At 37.5% G+C, this 13,448-nt stretch overlaps 1 protein-coding gene across 7 annotated transcripts in view; it reads left to right on the top strand.

The window, feature by feature from the left end:
• The window catches only part of SOX5 (SRY-box transcription factor 5), a 950,952-nt gene extending 939,043 nt beyond the window's left edge, over positions 1–11,909 (top strand). For all 7 annotated transcript variants that reach the window (XM_079773594.1, XM_079773592.1, XM_079773591.1 and 4 more), the window contains 2 exons: positions 5,425–5,641; positions 6,944–11,909. In XM_079773594.1, the coding sequence (XP_079629720.1) occupies positions 5,425–5,641; positions 6,944–7,247 (521 nt within the window). In that variant the 3' untranslated portion in view covers positions 7,248–11,909. The remainder of the gene's footprint in view (positions 1–5,424; positions 5,642–6,943) is intronic.
• Positions 11,910–13,448: the final 1,539 nt, after the last annotated feature.

Genomic DNA, 13,448 nt, shown 5'->3' with positions numbered 1-13,448 from the left:
GACTACTGTGCTATATACTTGAAACTAATACAAAATAATATTGACTATAAACTATACTTGAAAAATAAAATTTTAAAAAATACAAAACACTTAAACTTCTGTCTCAGTTTTCCTCTGAAATGATTCTGAGATTTTTAAATGAATGTTATTATAAAAGGGATATGAAGCTTGTACATAGAAAATATGAATACTTATGTATCAAATATGTAATACAAAAATGGAACTGATCAACCCTACCCAGTTTGGCTCATTGGCCAAGGGACTGAAGGGTCCCTGGTTCTATTCCCATCAAGGGCAATACCTCAGGTGCAGGCTCGATCCCTGGTCCTGGTTGGGGCGCCTGTAGGAGGCAACCAGTCCATGAGTCTCTCTCAAGTCATTGTTTCTCTCTGTCTGTCTCTCCCCCTCACTTCCACTCTCTCTAAAAGTCCTGGGGTGAGGATTAACCAAGAGAAAGAGAGAGAGAGAGAGAGAGAGAGAGAGAGAGAGAGAGAGAGAGAGAGAGACTGATCAAAAGGAAATGCACACTTTTTTGCATCTCTTATCATCTCTGATCTATTTTTCCATTTTTATGACTATCTTCTACCTTCTACATGGAATTTTTCATTTTTAAAAAAACACTATGCCTGTTTTATTTGGAAAAACTCTAGAAAAGAATAAAATGCTTTATGTAACCATATTTCATATTTTAATATATCAGTCATTTTCAAATTAGAAATCCCAAACTGTAAAAGTAAATCCAACTAAATACTAAGATTGTTTAAATTGCCTTTATATCCATCAACTCATATGTTTGGATACTAAAAAGGTGATAATCACTGATTAAAACTTTAGCTTAAGTATAAGAGAAATATGAGTTTTGATGTAAAATATTTTAGGAAATTTTAGCAAAAGATTTTATGGGAAAAAGATGACTAGCTAAAAGAATTCCTTTCTGGTTAAAAGGAAAGAATATTACAATAACCACATGAATATATGATAACAGATTATATGAAAAAGAGTGCTACCTAATTTCAGACTAAATTGAGAAATTGTTTTAATTAAAGATACAACAGGAAAAAGAAACACTGAGGTGTTTGGGACCTCAATATTTAGTCATAGCTTCAAATAAATAAGGGATCTTTAAATATCCACAAGATTATTCTGAATGGCCCATTTCATATAAAAGTACAAAGAAAGCTTGATGTTTTCCTTTTTACTGATTGTTTTGGATAACAGCCTCCGACAGCATGCCGCTAATTCATTCTGCTTAAAACAGGCGCTTGAGCTGGGTTGACATTTTACGTAGTCTCTGGGGATCCTAGTTGACATTTTAAAGGGTTTCTAAGCATTTTATAATACCCTAAAATCTGGTTTTAATAAGCCATTCTGCTGAAATTGTTAACATAAGGAATCACCTTTTACTGTTTGGCACTAGATCAGGGAATGGGGGACATCTTTTTCCGATTAGATATACAGTAGTTGGAGTAAAATGTGCAAATTCATTACAGACTCCATGGAGATGACAACGTTGCTCAGCTCAAACGCTTCATTTTTATTGTATTGCTGGATTTGGACAGGAAAGAAGCACTTCGAGACCATATTTTTTTTTCCTTTTATTTTGAACATCAAACATTTTGTATTGAATCTTCCTCTTTGTCATTGGAAGGAATACCCACATGTCCTTCTCTGTTTTTAATTGTAAAAGGCCAGTCTTCTGATGAAAGAGGGAACTTACTCCCTGTACATGGTCCAGGGTAAGCCACCAGCCACAGCCAAATCAGTTTGATGTGTTCATGCTTTTGGAAATATAGGAAACGCTTTCCTGCCATTCTCCTCTAGTGTGTTTCAGGGGTTCATGTCGCAGTTCCATACAGGGGTTGTACCTGCAAAGCCGTTGAAACCAAAACCTAACTTGTCATGTGCTTAACCCTACTCAGAAGTTACTACTAAAAAGTAAAAATGGCATTTGCTACCAAACTAAAACACTGTTGTACTCTGTAGTAAATGGAAGAGTTAGCCTTTTACCCCAGTCAGTGCTTAAGCTATCTTTTTTGTTGTTGTTAATGCTCACCTGAGGATATTTTTTCATTGCTTTTCAGAGAGAGTGGAAGGGAGGGAGGGAGTTGGGGGGAGAGAGAGAGAAACATCGATGTGAGAGAAACACATCAACTGGTTGCCTCCCGCACACCCCTGATTGGGGGTGGGGAGCAAGCCTCAACCCAGATATGTGCCATCCACTGGGAATCAAACGCACGACCTGATTCTCTAACCATAGAGCAACACCAGCCAGGGTGCTATCTTTTTTAAATACACCAATAATGAACTATCAGAAAGGGAAACTAGGAAAACAATCCCATTTGCAATTGCAAAAAAAAAATGTTAATGTCTAGGAATAAATTTAACCAAGGAAATAAAAAGACCTGTACTTGGAAAATTATTAAACTCTCTTAATTTTTAATTTTAAAAGGACTAGTAACTATGCTCTGGTAACATTTTAAAATGTATCTTAGAATTTAGCGATAATTCCAGAGAAATTATGCTAGTAAATGTCTAAATATTGTGTGATTCTGGGTCATGCCAGATTTAGAAGCCAACTTCTCTGAAAATTAATTCATCTTTCATTATAGATAGCTATAACTCTTACACACACACACACACACACACACACACACACACACACACACATTCTGTCTCTGCATTTTAGCCATACCCAACTTTCTTTAAGTTCCTCTAATCCCCCTTCCTACTGCAAGGCCTTGACCATGCCATTCCTCCCCCACAGGATGCTCTTCTCTCTCTGATACCTATCGGAGTCACTTCTGCAGCAGAGCCCTCCTCACCTACAGAAGACTGATTCCACCTCTTTACCATATGTTCTTACAGCCTCCTGTACTTTCCTTAACTATAATTAAAATAATAAATTGTATAATTAGATGTTTAATATATTTTTCTCCCCTGCAAGAAGAGAAGGACCATTAACAATTCACCGCTGCATAGTCAGTAATTAATACAGCATCATGCACGGAGTGGGAAATCTAAAAAAGAGTTTTCACATACCAAGGCAGGTTACTCTGAGGCAGAAACAGTTCCTTTCCTTAGAGAAACGTATTCTTTTTGAACTTATAGACTATGCAGACTTTGGGAAGAATCATTGGCCATTCTATTCAAAATGAAAATGCTATTTTGTTGTTGTTGTTGTTCTGTGTGGTTGGTGATAAAGGTAGCCAGTGAATTGTAGGTCAACCATTCTTGACCCATGTTTTAGTGTATTCCTATAATTATTCAGTAAACTTATTTTGCTCAGCTCGCTTTTTCAGTCCCTGATATGAAGTCCAAAATTCTGGTAGACTGTACATACTTACAAGAAACTCCACAAAAAGAATTGATCCCGAGTTCAATAGTGTGATAGTTTTATTTGTGTATTTATTTGCCATGAGAACAACATAATGGTTTTCAAGTACTTCTGGAGAGTAATGTTGGGCAATAAGGGATCTGAGCCTGTACCTATAACTAACAATGTTGGACACTGCTAATTACACACAAGTTTGATAAAGGAATGGAAAAATAAATTCTATTATTTGAACTGTAACCTTGTTTCTGTTGTAAATAGAAGAAAATCATATCGACTGCCTGGATTGGAAAAATGTGTTTATAAATCTTTGTAACACCTGTGTGGATATACTAGTACCCACCCATGCAGCATCTGTCCCAGCAGGAAATAATTCTAAAGCAAGAGCTACTGTCCCTTCCCCGTGTTCCTTTAATACAGTTAACAGCCCATGATGGGGAATTCCCTGCAAGAACTATTCAATAGGAGCTATTTGCATTTGAGATGTGGAGTTATGTCTGAGTAATGAACCCGTTTGAAAGCTTTTAAGATCTTGCTTAGATGACTCCAGAAGGCAGGTAAAAGCAGCAGTGCCCATACATATTCGATAGGGATCTCCTAATTTTGGTTATTTGGCTCTTTTTGCATTTGAAAAAGGTTGAGCTGAATTTTTGCAGATAAACACACTCCATCTGCAAATAGATTCTTTTCACATGTTCAATAAAAAACATTATTCCTACGACTCCTTTTAGTACTACACATAGCCATTCTGATAGAAGCTAAGCTTTAAATTTTATCTCTATTGAGAATTAGCATAAACTATTTGTAATTAAGCTTCAAGAGTTGTTTTTGCGTTCCTAGTTAAATACAAAACAAAATTGAAAGTGAAAAGGAGGGCAAATCAATTTGGGTTAATATTAGTAATGCATACTATATCACAGGAAGTAACATCTCTATATATTATTGAAAGTGTTTTATTAAAAGTCTTCCTTACTTGTTAATGTAATTCTGACCTCGGCTAGAGCATATTTTGTAGGTGGGTATAAGTATGTAAAGACATACATTGTTGCATACTTTCAATTCCATCAAACCTGACCTTGAGTCACAAATCTGCAATTTAATAGCTGTGTGGGCTTGGGTAAGTTACTTCATCTACCTGAACTTCAATTTTTTCAATCTATGGAAGTAGGTATAAAAGCTGTCTATCTTATAGGATTGTGGTGAAAAATAAAATGAAACAATTTATGTAAAATTGTAGCACAGTCCCTAGCACACAGTAAACAGTGCATGTTCATGAATATATTTTATAATTAAAATTGTAATAAAATGAATTTTTAAACTATGATTATTCTTGTAAATATATGCAAACATTTTGAGAGAATGACAATTATATATAATTAGTAGCCCTGCGCACGAATCCATGTGCCAGTAGCTCGCTGCTGCCCTCCAGTAGCTCCCTCCGCCCTCCCCCTCGCCCCCCTCATAGCTTGCTGCCTTGCCCCCTCCTATAGCTCTCTGCCGCCTGCTTGTAGCTCGCTGCCCCACCCTCCTGCTGATCGGTGATCTGGTCGTTACACAGTCGGTCGTTATGTTTCACAGGGTAACTACCATTTGCATATTACAGCTTTTTTATATAGGATAAACATTAGAAACCTTTGTAGTAATATACCCCTACATAAAAATATTCAAAACTTGATAATTAACCTCAGATTCAAAATATGTAATGAGTTTTTGCATTAACTTTTTAGTTCACATTTGAATTCTACCATGGTCTAATGTAGACATGAAAGATATATCCATTAAGTTACCTATAAGCTGTTAAGTACATACCGGGCCAGTTTGGCTACATTGTTCATTCGTGCCAGAAAAAATAACATCGATTGCCCAGCGTTTGTACCTTCGGGTGCACAGTTTCTTTGAGGACAGAACCCCTAACACCTCCATCCTGACGGAATCTCGCCTCTTGAGTCAAAGCTCAGGAATCAAAAACATAATTACGTACTTCTGGGTTTTGGGCCAACATTTTTACTTTAGATGTTCTTGTCCTCAGGTGTATCTTTTTAGGATCCTCGGCAGCTGTGCAAATTGGAATCCTAACCTTCTTTTCCCCATAGGGTCTCGCTGGAAAGCTATGACAAACCTAGAGAAACAGCCATATTATGAGGAGCAAGCCCGTCTCAGCAAGCAGCACCTGGAGAAGTACCCCGACTACAAATACAAGCCCAGGCCGAAGCGCACCTGCCTCGTGGACGGCAAAAAGCTGCGCATCGGGGAATACAAGGCGATCATGCGGAACCGGCGGCAGGAGATGCGGCAATACTTCAACGTTGGGTATGGACCGCTCCGTGGTGTTTTATCATGAAAACGCTCCTGTTCTATTGAATGGGATGGGAAACATACTTGTTTCGTTGGCAAAGCGGGATGTTGAAAAAGAACCTGAACACAGTGTCTTTTCAGAGAATAAATCCCCCCCCCCCCAACATGATTCTGGAAGAGAGTCCAACCATGTCAATGCACTCCGAGCCCCTGGAACAATGGCTCTACCATGGGCTTTGTAAACGGCTGGTTTGAAAACCTAAATATCTGAAAGTAAATGACTTTTGAAGTTTGCTCTTCAAAACTCAGAAGTTTAACTGGTTCTTTTCCTCATTGGTTTTCATTACTTCCAAGGCTTCACAGAGATAAAGGCCACCACAACTAGCAATTTGGTTGAGAGAATACAACATAAAAATGATTTGAAAAGAAAAAAAACACCGGTTTCTGGGTTTAGAGAGGTTTCTGGGTGATCAAGGCACATAGGTGATCTTTGTAGGGCACACAAATTAGGGACTCTATTTAGGGCACAAGCAGGTGTGAATGAGAAAGTTCTCTTCTGAATTAAGAATGCAGCTCTCGCCTGGTCTGTGTGGCTCAGGTGGTTGAGCGTCCTTCCATGCACCAGGAGGTCGCTGGCTCTGTTCCTGGGCAGGGCACATACCCAGGTTTCCTGCTTTATCCTCAGGAGGTGGTGTATAGAAGGCAGCCAGTTGATGTTTCTCTCTCATTGATGTTTTGCTCTCTCTCTCCCTCTTCCTTTCTCTGAAATGAGTATATATGAAGAATGCAGCTCTCATAACCCAGGCACACAGACAATAATGTGGTGAAGGCCTGGAGGAGGGCGAGGCAAAGGGGGAGGAAACTGGGGACATCTGTAATAGAGTCAACAGTTTTTTTTTAAATATTTTTTTTTATTGATTTCAGAGAGGAAGTGAGAGGGAGAGAGAGAAAAACATCAATGATGAGAGAGAATCATTGATTGTCTGGCTCCTGCATGCCCCCCACCTGGGATCAAGCCCACAACCCAGGCGTGTGCCCTGACCGGGAATCAAACTGTGACCTCCTGGTTTATAGGTCAATTCTCAACCACTGAGCCACAGTGGCCGGGCTGGAGTCAACAATTTTTAAAAATGCAGCTCTCGGGATGTTTTATCTTTTCCTACCTTTTTAGGGGGAGCACCCCATAATATTCTACCCGCAATAGGATGAAAATCACTGCCTTAGCGTTGGACAAACTGAGCAAATTAATTATATAGCAAGGCCTGCCTCTAACTACTCACTCACCACCGTCTCTTTTGGGGCATTTCTCTTTGACAGGCAACAAGCACAGATCCCCATCGCTACTGCTGGTGTTGTGTACCCTGGAGCCATCACCATGGCTGGGATGCCCTCCCCTCACCTGCCCTCAGAGCACTCGAGCGTGTCTAGCAGCCCCGAGCCTGGGATGCCCGTCATCCAGAGCACTTATGGCGTGAAAGGAGAGGAGCCACATATCAAAGAAGAGATACAGGCTGAGGACATCAACGGAGAAATTTATGATGAATACGATGAGGAAGAGGATGACCCAGATGTAGATTATGGGAGTGACAGTGAAAACCATATCGCAGGACAAGCCAACTGATAAGGGTCAAAGATTGCCGTGACTTTAGGACTTAAAGAAGCCCTAGCTGGTTCATCCTTACCAGTGGCCAAGCACATTAACTTTCTCATACACTGACTGTTACTTTAACTGTTAGTCTTAAATAGTTGGGACATCAGCTGACTAATAGACCTCAGCCTCAAAAGGCTTGGAAAGGAAAAAAATATATACAACAAGCAAACAACAATATCAACAACAAGAGATTGAAATAAGCTATGGGTAAAATAATGCCAGTAATTCAGCTGCTACATCCAAGCACTGAAGTCTTACCCGTCAACTTTTTTTTTTTTTTAATAAACTTTATGGCTGTTTGTTCTACAATGTTCTAGAAATTCTCACTCAGGTACACAGTGCCAACAAGTGGCTTGTGAATGTGTTTTGTTGTTTTGTGCTACAATTTTTAAAAAGAAATAAGTTTTGTTTTGTTTTTGGGGGTTTTCTGGGGGTTTTCCTTTTCCTTTCCTCCTTTTCTGTTTTTTTCTTTTCTTTCCTTTTATTTTTTATTTTTGTAATGCACCTGACAGAAAAAAAGAAAGATGAATTTCTCTTTACTTCTTTCCACCTTCTCCATCTCTATATTTTAAAGATGGAAGTCTGTGCATGGGGGGGGAAGAGGGAAAAAGAGCCTGTTTTTAACTTCCTTGCTATCCATCACAAAATAAGCAATTACGTATTTTCTTTAGAGGACTTTATTGCACACCACACTACATCTCTGAGCAAGTGCCAAATTTGTACTGACGTGTTGACCCAGTTCATTCCTTTTCTTTTCTTTTTCCTGTTCCTTCTTAAGTTAGGACAGTGTTATATCTTAGACAATCCCTTGAAAAACCTAAAATACCAGCAGCTGGTGAGATTTGACTTCTTTTTTTTTTAATGGAAACTGTAGGTGCTGTTCTCAGGTGAAAAAAAGAGAGAGAGAGAGAGAGAGAGAGAGAGAGAGAGAGAGAGAAGAAATTTAGAGAAAAATATTTTCTGATCTTGGATTTTTGTGTGTATGTATGTGTGTGATTATGGTACTAATAGGAATAACGTTGGACCATTGTGAGTTAAACCCACACCTGGGGATGAAATCCCACATCCTCCTAAGTGACTGGTCTGGAAGCAACCTTGACCTTGACTTTGCACTTCAAATGACAACTTAACCAATATAGGGCTCAGAAATTATATTTTTAAATGTCTAATATAATGACTATTGGATGAATCAGGTGGCCCTGTGTAATAGACGTGTGCATGTATAATATGGAAGCTACTAGCAAACTGCTCCCAGAAGTCCCTTCTCCCTGGTCAGTTGGTTTCACTAATGTTTGCTACTTAATGATTTCTGTTTGTTTTTCCTGTTGATAACATCAAGCAAAAAAAAAACAATTGCTGTTTTCCTTGAATACATTTGCCCATGTTCCAGAAATAGAGAATTAGCTTCTTTCTTCAAAATTCCATCCTCTCCTGTTGAGGAAATGGAACTGATGATTTTTATAAGGCATCTTGCATCTCTCCATGACACGCGGTGGAGGCCATTTGCATTTCAGAATTGTGGGCCACGCGCATCTCATGCAAAAAGCAGGATTTTATCAAAAGTCATCGCAGCCCAGCACCATGGAGCCTGGCTGAACCCGGGGACCCTTGCCACTGTGCTTCCCTTGCTGTCAGAGGAAGCCACTGGAGTCCAAGTTTAGGTTCCAGCGGAGTGTGTGACAGAGCAACAGTGGATGGTGACGGGACTGCTTGTTTCCGTTTGCCAGCCAAATGCTAAGGCAGTGTGGGCCTTGTACAAATAAATGCAAACTCATTGAAAGTCAGATGCCATTATTTGTGCGGAAGCATCAAACGGTAAATACTCCAACCAGTAGTTTGGAAGTGCTGTGATTTTAACTCCAGTCATCACTTTCCTGTCCCACCCCACCCCCCAACCCAACCCTACGATTTGATTTTTACATATAAGTAAGAAAAAAAGTCCTTTTTTATTTTTCTCTCTCTCAAAAGACTTGCTCTGGGGTTTTGCTTGGAGGGGCTGATCATATCCTGCATGTCAGAGATTTTGTTTTGTTTGTTTTTCTGTTTGTTTTTGATGACTGTATTTTCATTTGAACTGCCTCTTTTTGCTAGTGTTGTAATAATGATGATGATGATAAAAATAATAATAGTAATAATAATAATAATAATGGTCAGCTGTTCCCAGATTAGTAAGTTATGTATAATTTATTTCTCCCTTTCTATTTTATTCTGCTCTGATTTGGAAGTGCAGCCAATAAGCTGTTAGATATTTAAAATGAATTTTCACACACACACACACACACACACATGCACACACATTTACCCAGATAATTTTACTGCTCCTTACATAAGTTTTCTCCTTTAAAAAAAAAAAATCTGGCCCCAATAATGTCAAGTTCTGGTGTTTAATACAAAGGAGTGAATTAATAGGAGGGTCACATTCAATCTTAATTAACTTATGCTCTCATCAGTCATTTTAGTTATTTAATTACCACAGTCATCTAGAGCCAATTTTTTTTTGTTTGTTTGTTCCATTTTGTTTTCAAGCACTCTGGATAAGAAAAAATAGACACTTGTTTTTATATCGTTATTATGTACAATGTGAAAACAGATTTTTAAAAAATTTGTTCTCTGTCTTCATTAAGAAATTCTCTCTGATTTATGTGGGTTCACGTCTCACATTTGCTGGATACTTATTTTACCCCATGTTATACAAGTACTTGGCTTTCATTTCATGACTTCGGGCTACAAGAATACTTTGTTTTAGCTCCAGGTAGCTGCCACTCGATGGCATTCAAGGCTGAAAGCAATTCTAACACACATACCAGTAAATTGACAAAACACTTCTGTTTGGTCTTTTTATGTTTGCTTTTTTATTTTGTTTTATTTAAAAGGGAAAAGAAAATTGTTAATGGTGACCTTTAACTGCTGAAATTCAGTTAACTTTATTTAGTTACATTTATGTCACGGACACTAAACTGTGCATGACTGAAACAAAAGCAAGTTCATGGCCCTGCATTATGTTCTCTTGTTCTGACATCTAACTCACTAGTGTTACCATTTCTTTGCCTTAGTTTTCCCCAAAAGAAACAAAAAAATTACATTAATGTTTAAAGTGCTTTGAAGTCATTTGATAAAGGTGCTATGAATAGCAACATACTGTGTTAACACATTGCCTTTCTGGCATTTGATTGGTTTATAATTTTTTTAGAGGATCTTAAAACCTTGTATTCTTTTTCTGTGCCCCATGTTGACCAAAAAGATAAGGTAGAGGAAATGAAAGTAAGATTAAACTAAAATGAACATAATCTCCCTCCTCTCTACTTTCTTTTCCTTCCTCCCCATTTACCTCTCTCTCTCTCTCTCTCTCTCTCTCTCTCTCTCTCTCTCTCTCTCTCACACACACACACACACACACACACACTTACCCCAGTACAGAAGAATAATCCTGCCAAAATTCTGTGGTTTTTTTTTTTATGGCTGTTGTAATCAGTTCCTCTGAAAATAGTCATGTTTTAATATGGATCTAAAAGAACATTACTGAAGAAAAATAAGTTAAAGTTGCTCATTTACAAGTTGCTAACAATTTGGCTACTTACTACAATTGGATAAAATACAAAAGTACTCTTCAGTACACTTATACCTAAATTAGTTGAGTCAATTTTAAACATTTATTTGGCAACTGCAGTTAAGAGGTAACCATGTATAAAATCCCTCCCAAAGAACATAATCATTATTGAAGCCAAATCCTCTTACAAGGAACAAATATAAGGGTCTTCTTTGATGAAATTATTTAATAGGTTTGATTTCTGGAGTAAACTTTTACCTTAATTCCTTTAAAGATCATTATCTTTAAGTATTTCACGGTCCAATTTCAGATATTTTCTTAGTCCAGAAGTTGTTACTGTTCCAGAAGAAACCTCTTAGATCAGTTTTAAACGTCAGAAATAATTACATTTTCAATCATTCTAATAGGTAAATTATTGAATTGTAATAAACAGCTGTATATTTACAAACAGGTTTATAAGAGATTTGTTTATCAAGTGAATAGTAAAATAAAAACTATGGGGTCTGCAAGGAAAAATATGAAGCCCACTAAAAGTGGTTCAGATATCTCTTTGTCTTATAGGGTGTAGGTTTTCGTTTAGACAGGCTTTTACAGTATTTAATTTTAAAATTTCCTATAACTCTCAGTTTCCCAGGTTGAAGATGATGTTGTGTTGAGTTTTCTACTGATTGATTCCTGTCCTCCCCAGTGTATCTGTCACTGGTTCACTATAACAGTATTTATATAGCTCCACTGGCTCTAAAGCTCTTAGTCCTTCTAACATTTTGGATTTTATGAGTAAAAATTGTTTTTAAAAGTAGAAAAGAGACAATCAAATGCCTGGAGCTTAAAACAAAGTATGTGCAACCTACCATCTCACTTGAAATTTAATAAAATAAATAATTATGTAAATATAACATAGAGTTATAGATTTATATTTTGTTCATAACACATAGTGTAATATAAGTTGTATATTTTCATGTTTTTGGTTTTATGTTATCATTCATGCCACAATAAAAATAAAACAGGAGTGTATGTACTCTTAAAAAAAAAGATGTGGGTTGCCACCAACCTGTTTTTGTTTTTTTGTTTTTGCATTCTCTTTTTTCAGTATTACTGCCATGCAAGGCACCAATAAAAACAGCAAATGTGTTCTTTACCTATTATACTGTGTTTCTTTTCACAATTATTATTATGAAGGGGTAATCAGTTTTATTATGAAAAGAGCGAAAGTATCGAAAATAATTGTTTTCAATATAAATAACCCCACTTCCTGAAGTTGACTTTGAACGGAAAACTAGGAGTTTACTTCTTAAAGGTGGACATTCTGAAAAAGATAGGCCGACCTTGTTATAATGCATCTATGTCATCAGACAGGGATATAGCTTCACTATAATGTCAAAAGATACGCCATATACAAGTACATATATAAAATTGAGTCTAATACACTTAGAAATCCTACAGCTGGAAGCACACTTAATGTTGTTTTCCAAAGGTTGGCACTATTATTGATGAGGTTTTCTACACTTCAGGGTTATCTTTCATCCTGTTATTTGTATAGAAAAAAATCTAAATTTCAGATTATGAAATTACTAAGAAGTATAATTTTCAACTTGTTGTTGTCTAATTTAGAATAACAAATAATCTAAATTGTTTAACACTCTGACTTTGGCCTCTGGATTCTACCTTCAACTTTTTAGCAAATGTTAAACACAAAAAGTCTCCTTTCTTTCCAATGGCCGCTTTTTGCTTATCTCTTCCACCATAGTTATTTTTTTCTGTCCCGATAGGTCTATGTGTAATCACTTCCTATACGGCTTTTAGTTTAGTTTGTTGGTTGTTGTTGTTTTTTAGTAAGTATTGCTGGGTCAGATAACAGCTGGTACAAATGAACATAAAGCATATAAAGAGGATATAGTCTACTAACACTTTGCCCATTCTATACCTTAACAGAAGTATTTTACAAAGTATGGTCCGTGGACCCCCTGATTCAGAACTAACTGCTAGAAATGCAGATTCCTGGATCCAACTGCAGATGTAGTTAATCAGAATGTCTAGGGATAGAGACAAAGCTGTTGCTCTTCAGCAGCTCCAAATAATGACACTGCACGATCCGGTGTTTCAAGACAACCAGGAGGTGGGGCTATTTTACTCTTGCATCTAGCTACCTTTCCTCAAGTCACATTCTGCAGATCCTATTGCCTGCCATACTTTAAGCTGAGGGCTCTGTGCAAACCTCGAAATTTAGGGTCAGTGAGGAGGCAAGAGTTTGAGATTGGAAAGAGCTCTCAATATGCCTCTTCACAGGTTGTTTTTGAGGGCGTTTGATCCAGCAGGACCATACTCATGTTACCTTTGTTTCACGTCATGTATTGTGGCAAAGCAGTAGGCTTCAGAGACTCCAGGTGAATGAAACACTGAAAATATAACTGAAACACACAAACTACACCCACTGAATGTTTGGGGGGCAAGGAGGGAGGGGGAATTGAGGTTCTTTTAAAAGGAAAACAATCTACTGTAGAAGTTGAGAAAGAAACATTCCATGTGGCATTTATAATAGACCTCCTAAGGCTACATTGGTCATGGTCTCATCTTGTTTCTTTAGGAAACAGCATCATGATGACATGTTAATACATACTGATGGG

This window comes from Cnephaeus nilssonii (assembly GCF_951640355.1).
Source record: "Cnephaeus nilssonii genome assembly, chromosome: 6".
Classification (NCBI taxonomy): Eukaryota; Metazoa; Chordata; class Mammalia; order Chiroptera; family Vespertilionidae; genus Cnephaeus; species Cnephaeus nilssonii.
Note: the sequence above shows the minus strand (reverse complement) of the source record. Positions and strands in the feature narration are given on the sequence as shown.